Genomic DNA, 17948 nt, shown 5'->3' with positions numbered 1-17948 from the left:
TTATAAAAAATTTACATGATGTAACCTCTACTGAGATTTGTGCATGATGGTTGACATATTTGAGTACAATGCATTTTTGTCCATTGTTCCTAAAAAATGGCATATGTGATCATATCGCCTTGAATCACTGATTTCCTATAGGGGATGCTGTGAGTTGGGCAATCATGACACCCCGATAATTTAAGAAAGGGGAATTCATGGTTTGGGAGTAAGGAGTAGATACTTTGGTCAAATAACCCTTTACAATTAGAGAATGGGATTAATTTGGCCGTATGAGTTAGACTTGTATAATTTGATAACCTATTGATTCAGTCAGAAGATACAAAGAAAGGAATTAGACTAGAACGCATATAATCATGCATAATTATCATCATTGATTTGTATGACTTGTAATTAATGATCAGTAGTTTTATGATACATGTTGATTATCGATAGATTGTTAAATGTGACTACTTGCCTTATGTGCTTGTATTTATGTACTTGAATTTATGAGCCTTGGTTGCTAAAATTGTATAATCTCACTCCCATTTATTAATACCTTTTTAAAAAACACTAAGAGTAAGGCTACGGGGAAGCAATGGAGACTAGAGTCGCGTAGCTTCAATATTAAAGTCTATAACTTCTTAATTTGTATAATTGAATACTCATTATTGCCAAAACTAAGGGTTTGTAAGTATTAACTATATGCTACATTTGCATGAGTTTATGGTGTTGACTTAAGCTTTGTGGCATGAATTCTAATGCTTTTTGAATAAGGATTAGTGATACATGTGGGTATATGTTATGGTTGCACAAATTAAGAGGATTGTTATCTTACCTCCAACATAAGTAGCCTCCTAGTTGATGGCAAGCCTTGTTAGAGGAGATTGGAATGTTTACAACTCTTGAATACAAGTTAATTGTTATGCATGTTTAGTTTTGAATGTATTTTATGTGATAAAGTTTGTATTGATAATGGTTTAAGAGGGGGTACATTTGATTTTGGTGCTTTTAGTATAAATACTTCTCTTGACACCAAGTGTTCTAGGATTCTCTTTTGATTATGGATTAGAGTGTGACCAGAGCTATTAGTTAGTTTATTCAATAACCTATGTATGGACATTTGGACCACCTTAATTGGAGGTCTAAACTATAAATTAGGTACCCTAAAAGCTAACAGTTATGGCTATCTAATTTGTGCTGTAATTGTGCATACACCACGGCGAATCCTATAGTTGGCCGCAGTGAATGGCCTCTGTGCTACAAGCCACAGCGAACATGTAATAGAACACAATAGATGTGCCAATTTTGTTAAAATGTTTATTTTACTCCTATTTGAACTCATTTTAAATGCTCAACTCATTTTTATGTTTCTGCAAACTTTTATACTTTAATTTTAAGTATTTTCAAGTATTTATACATAATTAATCTTTTTTAAATAATTTTGGAATCCCATCATTCCTAGTACTTTCAAAGTTAATTTAAAAATTAACCTTAGTCAAGGTTGATCCATAGCTTTAATGATTGATTTAATTAATTAATTTTATGATTGGTTAATGACGAAGGTCATCATATTAGGCCTCCTGAGGAAAGCATTGATGATTCCTTCTACTGGGTTAATGCTTTCAATGGAAATTTTTTAGTTAAAGCCGCCTATGATTTTCTTGGCTATAACAAAGTTGTGGTCCTTGGAAGGAATTGTAAAGAATTTTTTTTTTTTTATCTAGCAAGCTAGCCAAGAGAGAATTTTAACTAACTCTCTTAGAGCTAGAAGAGATCTTTCCCCACATAATACCTGTCCTGTGAGTGCAACAAAGAGGAGAATGTTATTCACTTAAAAAGAGATCGTAAATTTGATCGGGAGGTCTAGCTATGTTGTATTAATCTTAACTATATACCAAAAAAAAGAAAGAAAAAATTTGGTTTGCCTTGAATGGTTCAGATGGAATGCAAGTGAAGGAGCAGGTGCCAAAAATGGCCTTGGTACAAGGTGTCTCTGATAACATTCGCTGGAACATATGAAAAGCACGATGTAATCATGCCATTCAGGGGAAGAGAAGCAGCAAGGATGCACTATTATATGTTTGGAAGACCAAGAAGCGTGCACCCTTCATCCAAAAAAATTTAATTTCTAAAATTTTGCAAAGGACTACGGGGAACCTTCCACCATCAGAATATCTTTGTTTTGATATTGATGGTTTGGTTAACTCACAAGGTCACAAAGCTTGTGCTGGAATACTAAAGAACTCTAATATAATGGAGAATGGATTGTTGGGTTTCAATGAGAGCACATGCTCTAGTCCTTAATTGTCTGTAGACTACTTTCAAGCTTCAGCTTGCCTACTTTATCCAAATAAAAAACAAAAATAAAATAAAATATAAGAGTAATAAATAATTGAAGAGAGAAGATTGGGAAGGGAAGTTGAGGGAACTGATAATAGTAAGAAATGGGGGAAATGGAAATGGAAAGAAAGTAATAAAGAGGAAAATGACTTCTTGTTGCTGTTGTTTGGGTTCCCGGGGCAAGAACAAAAGGGCATGCGAGATGGGTTTTTGTCATTAAAATTTTATTTATTTTTTATTACAGAAAAGAGGAAAGAAGAATAATATAAAATGCTTGGATATAAATGGAAACACATGCACCACATGATTGTTTGGGACGACAAAACTAATTGGATGGAAGGGGCCAGCACGTGAACGTTTTTGCATTTCATAATGCCAGCGACTGCGACCTCACGCCTTCCCCCCTCCACCCCCCCTCTCTCTCTCTGGACCACCAATCATGGCCCCACTCTATTCTGGCATTTTTTTTTAATTATATGCATTTTCAATTTTGCTCTAAATCCTCCTTGCCTTTTTTTTTTTTATAATAAGCCAAAATATAAAAAATTAATATTAAGTTTTAAAAAACATAAAACGAATTATTGAATTTTTAAAAAATCATGACTTTGGTGATAAGTTTACTTTTAGCTTTTAGGTATAATTACAGTCTTTTGAGATATTTTTATTGTCATGTAGGGGCGTCAAGTTTGAAGAGTGAAAAATATATTGTAATTACTGGGGCAGTAAATAATAAATTAGCGAAAATTAGGTGCAAGTTTTTGCTTGAGTCGGTGCGCTTTGAAGCGCGTAGGTTCTTTTCTGAGGAAGGAGAAGATACCTGAAACATCAAAGCAACGGCCTACAATTAGTATCAATGCTTTCTGTTGCTTCTTCTCCCTCTCTTTTCATGCGCTTCATCAAAGTAAAGTCCTCTCTTGATTGCTTCAGATATTGGGAACAAATCCCAACAATAAATATAAAAAAAAGAGCAAACACAATTAAATTATATTTCATTCCGTGTTTGTTACAAGATAACTTTAACCACTACATCCAAATTAAAGAGAAGCAATTAAACCATTAAATTTATATTAAAAAATAAATTTTAATTTTACTCATATTATATTACATCAAATGCTTTATATGAGGAACCATCATTCTTTTTAAATAGGTATCTTATAATAAGTACTAGAAGAAGTGTAATACTCGGATCTAAATTTTAGAACACTTTCAATCATGTTTCACATACCAACAATACTACGAAGTAGTTATCTCCATGAAACAAAACAAAACAAAATAAAAAAATTCGTCTTTTCCTTTTTGCCTTAACCTCTTTTACATGAAAAGCGGAAAAGGTTTAACGATATAGTATTTTCCCGTGCCCATATCAAATAATATAAGAATAAATTTAAAAAAATAATTTTAAAAAGCACGGGGTGTCAGACATTTTGGATAGGGTTTTAACCAAGAAAAAGTCATATTCCCTTCACTAAAAAATATACTCCCTCTGTTTAAAAATATAAATTATTTTTAAAAAGTTAGATATTTAAAAATGTAAAATATTTTTAATTTTTTAAAATATATTTGTCTTTTTTTAAAATGTCCCTATTGATGATGACTTTATATTTATTGTAATGTATTTAATAGGGATAAATATGAAAAGATATGGTTGGTTTAAAAGTTCGTAACTAATTTATTTGGAGGTTAGATTTGATTAAAAATGACTTACATTTTTGAATGGAGGGAATACAACATTTTTAATTAAATCTCATTCTCAATAAAATAGTTACTTGTTTTTAAATTAATCATATCTTTTCACATTTACTTCTATTTAATAGGATATTTAACTTTGAAATAAATATAAATTAATTTATTCAATAAGAGTATTTAAAAAAAAAACTAATGATTACATCTTAAAAAAACTAAAAATTCATTACATTTTTAATATTTAACTTTTTAAAAATATTTTACATTTTTTAACAGAGAAAGTAAGAATTCATACACAATGAATTAATAGTTAGATTTCACATTTTATTATAACATTCATATCATTAAGTATGATGTTATATGTTTTGATAATTTAAAATGTTATATATATATATATATATATATACTCGTGTATTATAACTAGTTAAAACTTTAATTTTTTAAAAAAATTATATTTGTTAAATTTTATCCTTATTAAATATCATATTCAAGTGTTTTGATAATGATAATTAAAATTTTAATACAATATTTTTTTTAAAAATAATAATAAATGAAGTAAATGTTTAGTTAAAAAATAATTATAAAAATTACTTAATACTCTATATTTTAAATCAAGTAAAATTTTTAAAAAATATTTTATATTATAATTTAAAGAAAATATAACATTATATCATCATATTCAAAACACATGAATATATAGTATGTGAGTGTTTCTTAAATGGAAAGATTATACTGAAAACATTCATGATTTATAGTTAAAAAGCTGGCGGGCCATCAAGCAGTCGCTGAAAATAGATTTCTCAATTGACAAGAGAATCTTAAACCTACATTTTCTTAGATTATGGTTCATTCCTTGCAGAAATCATGGCCGCAAATAATTCACGCTGAGATTTTTCTCAGTCATGAAAAAAGCTTGCCCCATGACTGCCCCCTCTGTTGCAGAAACGTTACTTTTGAGCAGTTGACAGCCTTTTATTAGAATTTGAAGACTCTGATGCTGTACTTCACAAAAGCACAACCCAAGGTATCATCTGAAAAATTACCATATGTATATTTTAAAGAACATAATAGAAGACGAAACCATTTTTATTCCCATCCAGACAAGTTACGGCAATACTTGTATATCAGTATACACAACGTACATATCTGAATTCACACATGAGCAAATTTAATGAAATGTTTTCAATTCCCCCACTCCCTCTTTTTATCACTACGGGCTGGTCCACGTGCTGGTTTTCAGAGACAAACTCGAAAAGCAAGCAAGACAAAACATGACATGGCAACTCTATCCATGAAACCGCGTACACCATTCATCAAGAAAAACGACTTTCACTATTAATTTGCTGTCCCTTCCTTGAAGGAAATCAGTGTTGAATAAGTAAATATCCGGCACATCTATACATAAATTATCAATATCAAACAGATCAAAATACACTTTATAATTTTATTTTTTAAAATAAAAATATAAATTTTTAAAAATATTTTTTTATTTATATTCAGAGAAAAAGTATATAAAAATGATGATATTAAAAAAATTATTAATAATTTTTTTATTAAAATGTTTTATATTTTAATACACGAAATCTCGTGATCGGACCCAATCTCATTCAAACCCAGCATTAAGACCGCTACATTTTCAGGACAGTTAATTTAAGCACTCTTGGTGGCAAAATAGCAGATCTTTTTGAGTGCCTGAACTGTACTTGAGATCTGATTCTAAGGTGACACTAGCAGTTGAAGAATTTACTAATACTTTTACTCTTATGCACAGATCTTGGATGAATACAAGAACTTTAGCATCTAGAACTGAAAAAGGAAAACAAGGCTTTAACCATGTAGAGCTAAACTAGGAAAGAAGGAGAAAGAAAGAAAGAAAGGAACCTGCAGGAATACTGCTTACACTACTAATAACCCTGTGTATAAATAAAAACTATAGACAACACTTAAATTTGCTGCTCTACCTGGTTAAAATAATAGAGATGATTCTACTGCTACTACCCCTGTTGCTGTATAACAAAATTTCTGAGCAACCTCTTTCAGAGACTGATTCTTGTTCTTCTCTATGTATCATATTCATGCCTATGGGACTCTATGTTAATGGCCAGTCAATGATAATGGCTGCGATAAGTTGGATTCGCCGGAAAATGCAGCAATCAACTTCTCCTTTGTCAGCTGCTCAGGTCCTTGAGGCTGGATCACGAACGTATGGAACACGGCTTCACCTGCGGCAGCGAGTTTTGAATCCAAGACATTCACGTTTGCTTCTTTAAGCGCTTTGATCACTCCTGAGACTGGGTGAGAATTGATTGGTGAGATCACCCGCACAATGACCTCGTCGCCGCCAGCTTGGATTTCCACTTGTGGACGAGTTTGATTAATCTGTATAAAGTTGGGCTCCGTTGATGAATCCCTTGAAGTCGAAGTGCTTCCAAGTATTATCTCTTTCTCAGATTCCATGGCCTTGAGTTTGGCCTGGAGCTCATTGATGTAGGCGATGGCGTCTCCCAGCAAAGAGGCTTTGTCCATCTTGGAGATATTAGGCACCACAGCTCGTAAAGCATAGAACCGTTGGTTCAGCTTCTCGCGCCTTTGCCTCTCAGCTTCCACATGGTTCAGAGGTTCTTCCCTCCCGTTTGCCGGCTTTCTTCCGCGCTTCCTCGGCCGCCTTTCATCGGCTCCTCCTCCTCCGCCCGGCAGCTCCTCCCTGAACGAAGCGTCAGCATCAGATTGCTCTGATTCGCCGCCATTGGGTCTCACAGCAGTCACAGCAGACCTGGAAGTAGCTCCTGAGAAATCAATCTGCATTGGCGCTTTCCTTTGTACCTGATAATTATTAACCCCATTAACAAGGTCCAGAACCGGCACATTGCTCGTCGACAATCTAGGTGCATAACTTTCAACAGGACTGCCTTGCCTCACGCCATTGTTAGCCGGTGTCCAGCTTGAAGGTGGAACACCATTGCGAGGATGAAGCCCATTGGGTTGATGACCTCCTCCTCCTCCTCCTCCTCCACCTAACCATGGCCTCTCCTCCATTTTCCTGATAGCAAGTTTCTCTCTGAAATGATTGGTTCGAACCGGGTTGGCCTTGTTCAAATCCTGCCCAAAAATCTTCGGGACTACTTCAACTTTGTCAGAAGCGGTTAAGGCCGGAAATATGGTGAGTTCATCTCTTCTCCCCGTCGTCGCCGGAGCCAGAGGAGGAGGAGGCGGCGGAATTGACTTGTTAGCCCTCGGGAATGTGGATTCAATGGAGAACTCCGATTTGATTGCCTGCAACAATTCTAAGTTCTCTTTGACCAACTTGGCGGAACCCAGTTCCACCACGCCCCTATCAGTAGGGATCAAAACCACGGTCTGGATTCCAGCTGATTTAACCAGAAATGATCTCACACAGTACTCAACTGGAGATTTCTGTGCATCCGTGAGCCATAAATGCTTACCAGATGCAAGACACTTACCTGGACCTCCATAGCCACGAGGGAAAGAGAAGTACATGGAAGCGAGAAAGAACAACTCAGTATCAGTCACACGGTCTAATCCGTACACGTAATTGTCTTCTTCTGAACCGCCAAAGGTCGTGTGAAGCTTCTGCAACACCCTCTTCCTCATCCTTTGCTGCACCCCGTCCTCCACGCGAAGGCTCAGGATTCCTTTGAATCCCTCTTCTTCTCCGTCATCGGGTTCTCTGCAACACCCATCGCCCCAACCCAGAACCCACTCGCCGGATTTTGACTGAGAAATTTGCCAGAAAATGGCATAGTTCCAGGTGAAATTCGATACGTTTGAACGCTCCACGAGATCCGACAGCTTCTTTTGGAGATTCTCGTCTGTCACCATGGCCATTAACAGATTCTCATTCGAAACTGAGTGGTTTACCAGGTAATCGAAGGCTTGAGTGCCCAGAACCGCCGCAACCATGTCTCGTTCGTCCTCGTTCCACAACATGCCTCCCAGACCCACCTCAATCCTCATCTGTTCCATCACAAACAAGATCACCCCAGAAAATGAAATCTCCAGATATTCAACCCCTTGATTGATTCTCACCTCTAAGAATAAGAACCCCACCAGTCAGTGAAAATAGTCCCGGTTTCCATGTCAGCTTAAATCGAAAAACCCACATGAACGCCGTCACGATGGCTCTAATTAGATCTCGAACATTTCAACTGTATATTGGGAACAGAAATTGGACTCACGCCGACAAGTTTAAAGCAAAAAGAAGCAGGACGAGGCAATGACAGGAAGCGAGAGAACAGTGAGAGCAACCGTCTGAGGAACAAAAGACATTTCACAAAGGAGGAGAAACAGCAGGCGTTTCGGGAATCGAAAATGAAAACGAAAACGCTTTTTTCTTTATATATATTTTTATTTTCCTCCTTCCTTCGTAACACAGGGAAGGAAGAGGAGGAGGAGATTGTGAAGATTTTGTGAGGGTAATGAAAAGAAATGCAATGAGCGAGAAGAGAAGAGAACCTGAGGCTTATTGCGCTCCCTAATCTAACTTGTAACTGCAAAACACTGAACCATGGTCAGGTCAAACGAGGTTAAGTATTAACTAGAGTTACTAGATTGGATGTTGAGAGCGAGTCGGCAACGTTTACATTCATTTCAGTTTTTGTTTCTATTTCTTCTTAATCTTAACTCTTAATCACTAAATCACCGCTACGCAGTTCGATTTCCAGCTTTCCAGATCTTTTTAGAGAAACTGGACAAAGTTTATCCGTGTGAAAGAGCCTTGTTATTATCATACAATCGAAGCTGGATCAACTACGTCAGTTAAACAAATGTCTTGATAAATTTAATAAAATATTTTATTAATATTCAATGTACGGACTACAAATTTAAGGAAGAATGAGTGAGAGGTATCAAAATGATTATTTAATTTAAATTAAGTTTTAAATACTAAATTTTATAAATTTATAATTTAAATTTTTAATTTTATAATTTTATTATAATGAATTTATAACTTATATTTTAAATTTTAATAAAAAAAATAAATTATTTTATTATTCAATTATGTTAAAGTTTAAAAATAATTTACAAATTCATCACAATATAATTGTAAAATTAAAAAATAAATTTGTAAATTTTTAAAAGTTAACACTTGGTATCTAATTTAAATTAATTAATCCTTTTCGAACCTCTATGTCATTCTCCCAAATTTAATTATTATCTTTTAAACTAATGATTTGATTAATTTCAATTTTTAATATTTTTGTTTTGATTTAATGATTTAATCAGTTCAATGACTAATATTTTTCTAGTTTGAGATAATTTTGTTCATTAAGTATCAAAAATGAGAATTTACACCAAAGAGGGTTCAGATCTTTATTCTTGTTGTTATGATAAATTCTTTTTTTATAAAAGATGTGCCATATTTTTTTAAAAAAAGTTATAGGCCAAATCTAACTGTGTCTGTTTTAATTTCTTTGACTTGTTGTTTTTTCGGTTGTTAATTTTTTACTCATTTTTAATGAAACAATTACTTCGATGTCTCATGTTGGTAAGATAATAAATTTGTGACATGTTATATAGGTTCATGATACTCGTGTGTAACAGTTGCACGCAATAACTTGTACACCAAGTACTGCATGTGACTTGCAGGTTGGTGAAATAAATTATCTTACCAACAAAATATTTTTTTATTTTTTTATTTATTATTTCTAGCAAGAACTTGAGAAATCTTTGTTATTTTCACACATTCTCTACTGTTATATAATTTAATATCTCTTGTTTAAATAGTTATAATTTTTTTTACTATGACAAATCTCTTTTAGTTTACATTGATCGTGATTTTATCCCTATACGGATATACAATTATATATTTGTAATAAAGTAATCATATGTTGATGTCTGTATTTGCTTCTAAAATACTTCTTTCATTAAAAAATATAATATATTTTTAATTAAATTTTATCTTTTAATAAAATAGTTAATTATTTTTAAACTAACAATATATTATCATAATTTACCTTTATTTAATAAAATATTTTACTTTAAAATAAACATAAAATAATTGATTTATCAAGGATACTTTAAAAAAATATAATAATTACATATTGAAATATTAAAAATATTTTAAACTTTTTAAAATCTAATCTTTTAAAAAATATGTTACATTTTTTAATAAAGAGGGTAAAATTTTTAAAGAAATCATTAAGTTATGAGAATCCGTTCTTTCATGTGATAATTAATATATATAATTTACATATTAAAACACTAAAAATATTTTATATTTTTAGCATCTAACATTTCAATAAATATTTTATATTTTTTAATAAAAAGAGTAAAATTTTGAAAGAAATCATTAGGTTATGACAATCTGTTCTTTCATGTGATAATTAATATATATAATTTATATTTTAAAATATTAAAAATATTTTATATTTTTTAACACATGACATTTCAATAAATATTTTATATTTTCAATGAAAAGAGTAAAATTTTTAAAGAAATCATTAGGTTATGATGGCCATTAAGGGAAAATAATTTACTCCCGTTCAACCCTCACCGACTATAAGACCATGTCCATGCGAATCAGTAATTAATCTGTTAAAAATATAACATTGCACTAACAGATCTTGGTTCTCCAGAGAAAAAGGGCTATGGCTGTTTAAATACTTTTTTAAATTTGAGTTCTTTTAAATATAAAATATATTTTTGAAAAAATTAGTTCCAATTAAATTGGACAATGCTTAAATATGAATTGCTTAGATGGCAATATCAAAAAAGAAAGTGAGGTTCTTTATGACGTCTCAATGGTTAAGAAAGATATTTACACATGATCAACATTTATGAGAGCTTTCAGCTATGTGTAATTCCGTCTAAATTTATTGAGTCAATAATATATATTGCTAAAATAAGCTGGATCAACTTAAATTTTAACTAGTAAATATATTGGAAATAATAAAATTAACAAAATATTCAACATTATTCATAAAACTCAAAATATAATCTATATATGATTTTATTTGTCGTGGTGAATAATTTATATGTCATTGATAAATAAAATTTTACTCGTTATAATGAACTGATCATTGATCATTAAATAACGAACAGAAGGACGCTATTTAAAAATGTTAAACAATTAATATTACACTTAATTTTACTTATCATTATCAACAGTTTACTAACTGTTAATAATAAACCAGTATGAATACTAGTAAAACAAAAATGGACCGTTTTATCTAGCACTTATACTACCGAAAATTGAATCGATTATTGAATTAATTATAATATTAATTCAATTATTAATGATTAAATTTATAGTCAAACTAATTAAAATGAAGTATTTCATTAGGGTAAGTTGACTTGTATTTTCATATTGTGTGGTATTCGGAAATTACAAATCATCTTTTTCATAAGGTGTACATTCTCTATGAACTACTTGGAGAATTAATGTTTGCTATCAATTATAGTTAAATAAATAATGTTTGAATTAATGTCATCATCATCTGGCCAAAAAAAAAAAGAATTAACGTCTTTATTAGTTACTTATGAACTTGATCGAAGATTGGTAGAGGCTATACTAATTACTAAGTTTGTCTATGAAACGTGGTTTATTAATCTGTTCCGGTTTATTAATTTAACAGGGTAAGTTGACTTGTATTTTCATATTATCTGGTATACGGAAATTACAAATCATCTTTTTCATAACATGTACATTCTCTATAAACTAATTGGAGAATTAATGTTTACTATCAATTATAGTTAAATAAATAATGTTTGAATTAATGCCATCATTATCTGGCCAAAAAAAAAAATAGAATTAACGTCTTTATTATTTAGTTATGAATTTGATCGAAGATTGGTAACAACCACTGACACAACTTGCATTCATCTTCATTGAGAGGTACGATCATTCCTCAGATTCATTTCATGGACTACCTTATAATATTTTCATTTAATTTGTTCATTGTTGTTATTATGGTGGCACAAGTTGGAGGAGTAAGGATGATAATATGGAGAAAGTAAAAGGAGTGACATGACGAGGTGGGGTTAATTGGCTAGCAACTTGCTGATCAATGTTAATTAATAATTATCAAACCTTTGTTATGGAAAAGAAAACACAATCAAAGTTGCTTAATCATTAATTAATGAAGTCATGATTATGTTGAAAGTTGCACAGAAAGTATATATTCCTAGGAAACCAATACAGGGTTTAATTTGGTTTGTTTGAGGTTTAACTTAAAAAGAATGGTTACAGTACTTAATTAGCTTTAACGGATAAAGCAGAGATCTTTAATTGCAACACACAAAGGTGGCTCTAGTTCTAGTTGGAGTGCACCATAAGACATACTACTCCGTTTTTTAATATTAAAAAAAATCACTATTTGTTTCTTTGTTTTTTTAATTGATATGGGAAGGAAAAATCTGATAGCATTATCTTTATTTTTATTTATAAGTAAAACTGCAAATTTTAAGAAATATTTATCTCCTTTTTTTTAAGTTATTCTCATAAAGTTAATGTTTACTTTTACCCGACAAATTTGTTCCATGAATTATAGGAATAATCTAGTCCAAATTTTTTTAATTTCATACATAATTATTATACTTAATCGGATTGTTTAAAACATGTGAATTAATTATTTTATTCTATATTTAAAAAATGGAGAGAGTACAAAAATTGAAAGAGACTATCAATAAAGAATTGAGCCTAACATTATGAACTGATTATTCATAATATAATGAATTAAAATTTAAATCCCTCTAACAAAGTATCTATGTTTAATATATAGTCATATTTTAAATGTGATTATTATCAATAGAAATATATCATTGTACCATAAAAAAAAAGGAGACATGTTTCATTTCATAATTTACAATTTTTTGATTAAGAGAAAAATTTACAGTCTTTTGAGTGTTCAATATCCTTCAAGTGAAATCTTGAGTTTAAATCGTGGATAAAAAAGATTAACTGAACAGAACTACTTTTATTCGGATGACCGAGTTATAAGAGCATTTTCCCATAGTAATTAATAATTAATGCGTGCTATAAATTTTATATCGAAATTGTACTTTTTATAGATCCTAAATAGAACGATTTATTATTAGATTCTGTGTACTGCATGGAGATCCTTTTCGTTAACCTTTTAAAAATAAATTAGATTTTTTAAACACTATTTATAAACAAAAGTTTGGATAAATTAGATTTTAAAAACTAGGATATATCTTTAAACTCAAAGACACTTATAGAAATATTTAAATATTGTATACTAACAAAAATTTGATATTAGTAATAAAATTTGAACTCATAACTTTATAAATTATTGATCAATTTTTTATGATTTGGACATATTTTTGTTGGTTATTCCTTATATATTATGTGAAGGCAAAATGAAGAAAAATAAATTGATAGTTTTTTCAAAAAAAATCGCATGGTAGTGTTGATTTATTTATTTATTTTATTTTTTGGGGGTTGGACAAGTTGCTCCTGAAATATACAAAAAGAACGCTGAAAATAGTCCTCGTTGGGGAAACAAGCAAGGAAAGGACAGTAATGTAAGATGAGTCTACGCTGCGCAAAACCAGAATCCAGAAACATTAAAAAGCATGAAAACAAGATTCACCGCTTGTTTGTTTAAAAGCACGCTCATTCCGCTTCGTCTGGATAAGAAAGAGAACGAAACCGTACTTCTCCCAACCACGCTCTCCGTCGCGCGTGCCGGGAATCCAGCCGCGCTCCTTCTCTCACTCTTCAGTCTTCCCGCAGGGGTCACGCATTATGGACGGTTTACTCCCGTCATCATTGCTCTCTCCGAAAAACCACCACGTTTCATAGGGCCTCTCACTTCCCACGTGCCGCGTGTCCGTATACTATTCTCCACGTGTCCCCGTCTGAGCCCATCTAAAGGGCGGAGCGGGATGAGACTCGTGAGGATCACATGATATGCACGTGAATCCAGTGGGGTGGGGGACCACGCCTGTGTGGGGCCCGCATAAGGGAGCACGTGAAGTGCATTTAGTGGGTCCGGCTTTATTAAAATATTTATCTTAATAATACTGATGACACAGAAAATTTGTTCTAATTTAATTAATTAATTATAGATGGAAAAGGGATTTGGGCATGCCTCGGTAACGTGTTTAGCGTGTGCATTTAGATCCGCGTTTTTTTCGGTAAGTGAAAGAGCCACGCCGTGGGATATTTTAGGCAGTTCCGTCGATGACGTGGTGGTCACTCTCTTCATGTCAATCACGTTGTCGTTTTGGGGGAGACGATCCTGCTCCGTGAAAGCATTCAATGCTCACCGTTGGATCCTAGTCTGGGAAAGTCGAAGCGTTTGCATTCAATGCTCGCTTATCACCACGTGGCTAAATCGTGGCCTTTCAATTTGTTCTAAAATAATCTTTGCCGTTCATTTTAAATTAATTTTTAAATATTTTAAATATTATATTTGTCAATATAAAAATTATAAAAAGTTATGATGTTGAATTTAAATTGTCTTTTATACTCATCAAAGAATGAGAATCATGGTACTTATCATTCTTAATGAGATCTAAACCATTCAGATTTAATTTTTTTTTATTTTTAATTACATTTATGAAAATATAAATTTTTAATAAATATAAATTTTTTAATCATTTTGGTTATTATCAATCTGACAAGTACAAATTTAATCTAAAGGCTCAATTAAATATTAATTTTTTTATAATTTGAGTATCTAGATATACTATGAACAATTTAGGTATAATCTGGACGATTCAATTTAAGATTAAATTTTTTTATAATTTTTACATAGCATCTAGATATACTCTAAATAGTTTAGATTTAACATCATAATTTTTATAATAATAAATATAATATTTAAACTGAAATGATCTCTATTGTTCATTTTAAATTAATTTTTAAATATTTTAGCTTTGTACATTTCAAAGAGTATAAATATAACATTAGGTGTACAAAGCTAAATATATATTTCTATGGTCTTATTTATATTTCAAAGGGAAAAAAATTAATTTTGATCTTATTTATAAGACACTTCACTATTTTCTATATTTGTGTTGGCCATCACGTATTACTGTTAACATATGAGTTGTCACAAGTGTAAATGTTTTAAAGATATTGTTCCTACAAGGATGTAAACAAAAGAGGGTTAAAAATTCACTATTAAGCTATGAGTTAAGTTGAATGGAATCAAGTAATAGGGTTGTGTGAAATTATGAAAATTAGATTAAGGAGGTACTTGAAAACAAGTAAATTAATTGAAACTACAAATTCAATAGATAAATACCTAAGATTACCTCTCTCTTTCGTATTTTGTAAGACTTTGATTAATTTCTCTCAAAACAATTTATAATGAAAATAAGCGCTAGTATAATATTTTAATTTATTTGAAAAAGCTTTCTCAAGTCTAAATCAAATATATTTGCTAACATTAAAATTTCGTAATCTCTTAAAAATAATTAGTGAAAACAAGTCTTAAGCACTAATTTTAATTTGATTGTGAAGGGTTAATATCATATCTCTATATTACTAACTAAACTATTTATTTATCTTTGTAAATTTCAAGTTCAATGTTATTTTATTCAAGTTCTATATCTAAGTTATCTTTTTCAAGTACCACTTATATGAACAAAATGATTTAAATGGTGACCAAATATTTAGAAGCATTAAGTATGAGATAAAAACAAACAAACACACACATACACACTCACACTCTTAAAAGCATTAAGCATGGGATAACTATCACTTGAAAGCATTAAATATAAGATAAAATAAACGCGCACACACGTCATTCAAAAGAGAGGATATGAAGGTTTGAGATAATCCTAACACATAAAGATTAGCTACTCATGTTTAGAAAAGAGCAACGAATATCTAAATTTTCAACACCCATGTCAAATACGAAGAGAGAAAAGGGAATGGAAGCAAAAAAAACTGAAGGAAATCTATTGAATATATTCAAATCTTCATTTATTGGCTAAATCTCCTTCAATTACCTAAAACACTAGCAAAGCTAGCCTTAAACAACCTTTGGAAATCATGTCTAAGTCTCTGGAGGTGTGGACATTATTATATATAACCCTAATTTTCACTTCAACATTTTGTTTTATATGTCGTGGCATGTGTCTATGCGTTGTGATAAATGGTCATTTTATAGATATGCGCCACGACATAAGAATCATGCGTCACGGCACACCTCCATGTTCCCAAAATTTTCCCTTTTGTATGCTCTATACCATGGCATGTGTCCATGCATCATGGCATATATATAACTCTATGGTCCTATTTCTTAAATATAACATTAGGTGTACAAAGCTAAATACATACTCCTATGGTCCTATTTATATTTCAAAGGAAAAAAAATTAGTTTTAATTTTATTTATAAGACATTTCACTATTTTCTATATTTGTGTTGGCTATCAAATATTACTGTTAACACATGAGTCGTCACAAGTGTAAATATTTCAGAAATATCGTTCCTATAAAGATGTAAACAAAGAAGGGTTAAAAATTCACTTTTAAGCTATGAGTTAGGTTGAATGAAATCAAGTAATAGGGTTGTGTGAAAGTATGAAAATTAATAGTGAAGGGTGTTTTTGGACATTCATAAAAAATCAAGATTATAAATTATATTTAATAAACTTCATTAACAGGTATAATTTTGTCAAAAAATCCTTATAAATTTTGGGACTGGGGAAGTATAAAAGATAAACAAACTTTTAAAATTTATCTTATATTAGAGACAGGAGGGAATATAAAATACTTCTAAATGATAAATAAATTTGGAAGTCTGGCCAAAGAAATAAATAGATAAATTTGGAAGTAATATTAATTTTTAAATTAGTTGATTTACACACACTCCACACGGTCATCAGATGCGAGGAAGCTTCATAGATATCGTGACTTCTCATTTGCGATTTCAGGTTTGTTTGTTTTTTATTTTTATTTTGAATTTGGATGTTTAACGCCGCACAGATCTCATAGTACTAGAGTCAATAATTCAAGTCGAGCTCGACGGGTTAGCCCGAATCCGTCCAAAAAAAATTTAGGACTGGACTTGAAAAAATATGATACTTTTATGCTTGGGCCTATTCGGGTAGGCCTGAAAAAATTTAAACCAAGCCCAATCGGGTTCGAATTTGGCTTGAATATTATGAATAAAAAATTTTATTTTTACAAAATATATAAAATATAATAAATATTAATTAATTCTTTAAGTTTTAGGTTATTTTATACTAAAATACCATATATTTGAATCCTATACATCATTTAAGTATAAAAATATATATTTTATATTTTTTAAAAAATAAAATAATTAATTTTAAAGTAAAAAAATTAATTAAAAATAATTTTAAAAATAAAATTTGAATATTCGAGCTGTCCTGAAGTTTAAAAAATTCAGGTTGAACTTAGATATTCAAGCTTTTTAAAGAGTCAAGTCTGTTTGAATATAAGCCTATTTTGATTGAGCTTATTTAAACTGGTCCGTTTAAATTTCCAGCTTTACACAGTACTCTATGTCTTCAAAACATTTACACATTTTTTTTTTAAAAAAATCAACCACACAGCGTCGAGGCTTTGAGACCAGTTCAAAATAAAGACTTTAATTATTTGGCAATAAATATGAATATATGATTTATAAGATTAGAAAGCTCACCATAAGAGTCCAATCTGTTACATTGGACATTATAAAGTGTGTACAAGTAAACATTAAATAATTGCACTAATTAAATGTCTCGCTAGCTAGCTAGCCAGGTAAATATGACATTAATCTTTTGGATGTATCGGAAACTTTTTGTTTGCTGACATAATGTGTTAAACTTCCTACGTTCTAGCCGGTTTGACATGACAGCCCTTGCATTAATTAAAAAATTATAATAATAATAACAACAACAACAAGTGTAGGCTTTTGGTGTGGATTTAAATCCTGTTGATATTAATATAAGAACCTCAAAAGTCTAAGAGCATTCATGAACCATAAGAATACAAGAAAGACCTG

General features: G+C 30.9%; 1 protein-coding gene across 1 annotated transcript; it reads right to left on the bottom strand.

Moving 5' to 3' along the window:
* Window positions 1-5739: 5739 nt before the first annotated feature.
* On the bottom strand, window positions 5740-8496 carry LOC129295105 (transcription factor MTB1-like). The gene has a single exon (XM_054933582.1). The coding sequence runs from the start codon at window positions 7987-7989 to the stop codon at window positions 6100-6102; it is 1890 nt and encodes a 629-aa protein (XP_054789557.1). The 5' UTR covers window positions 7990-8496; the 3' UTR covers window positions 5740-6099.
* Window positions 8497-17948: the final 9452 nt, after the last annotated feature.

This window comes from Prosopis cineraria, unplaced genomic scaffold (genome assembly GCF_029017545.1).
Source record: "Prosopis cineraria cultivar Desert tree isolate PC_DT_omini unplaced genomic scaffold, ASM2901754v1 PC48, whole genome shotgun sequence".
Taxonomy (NCBI): domain Eukaryota; kingdom Viridiplantae; phylum Streptophyta; class Magnoliopsida; order Fabales; family Fabaceae; genus Prosopis; species Prosopis cineraria.
The sequence above is the reverse complement of the archived record's forward strand: the minus strand, read 5'-3'. Positions and strand labels throughout refer to the sequence as shown.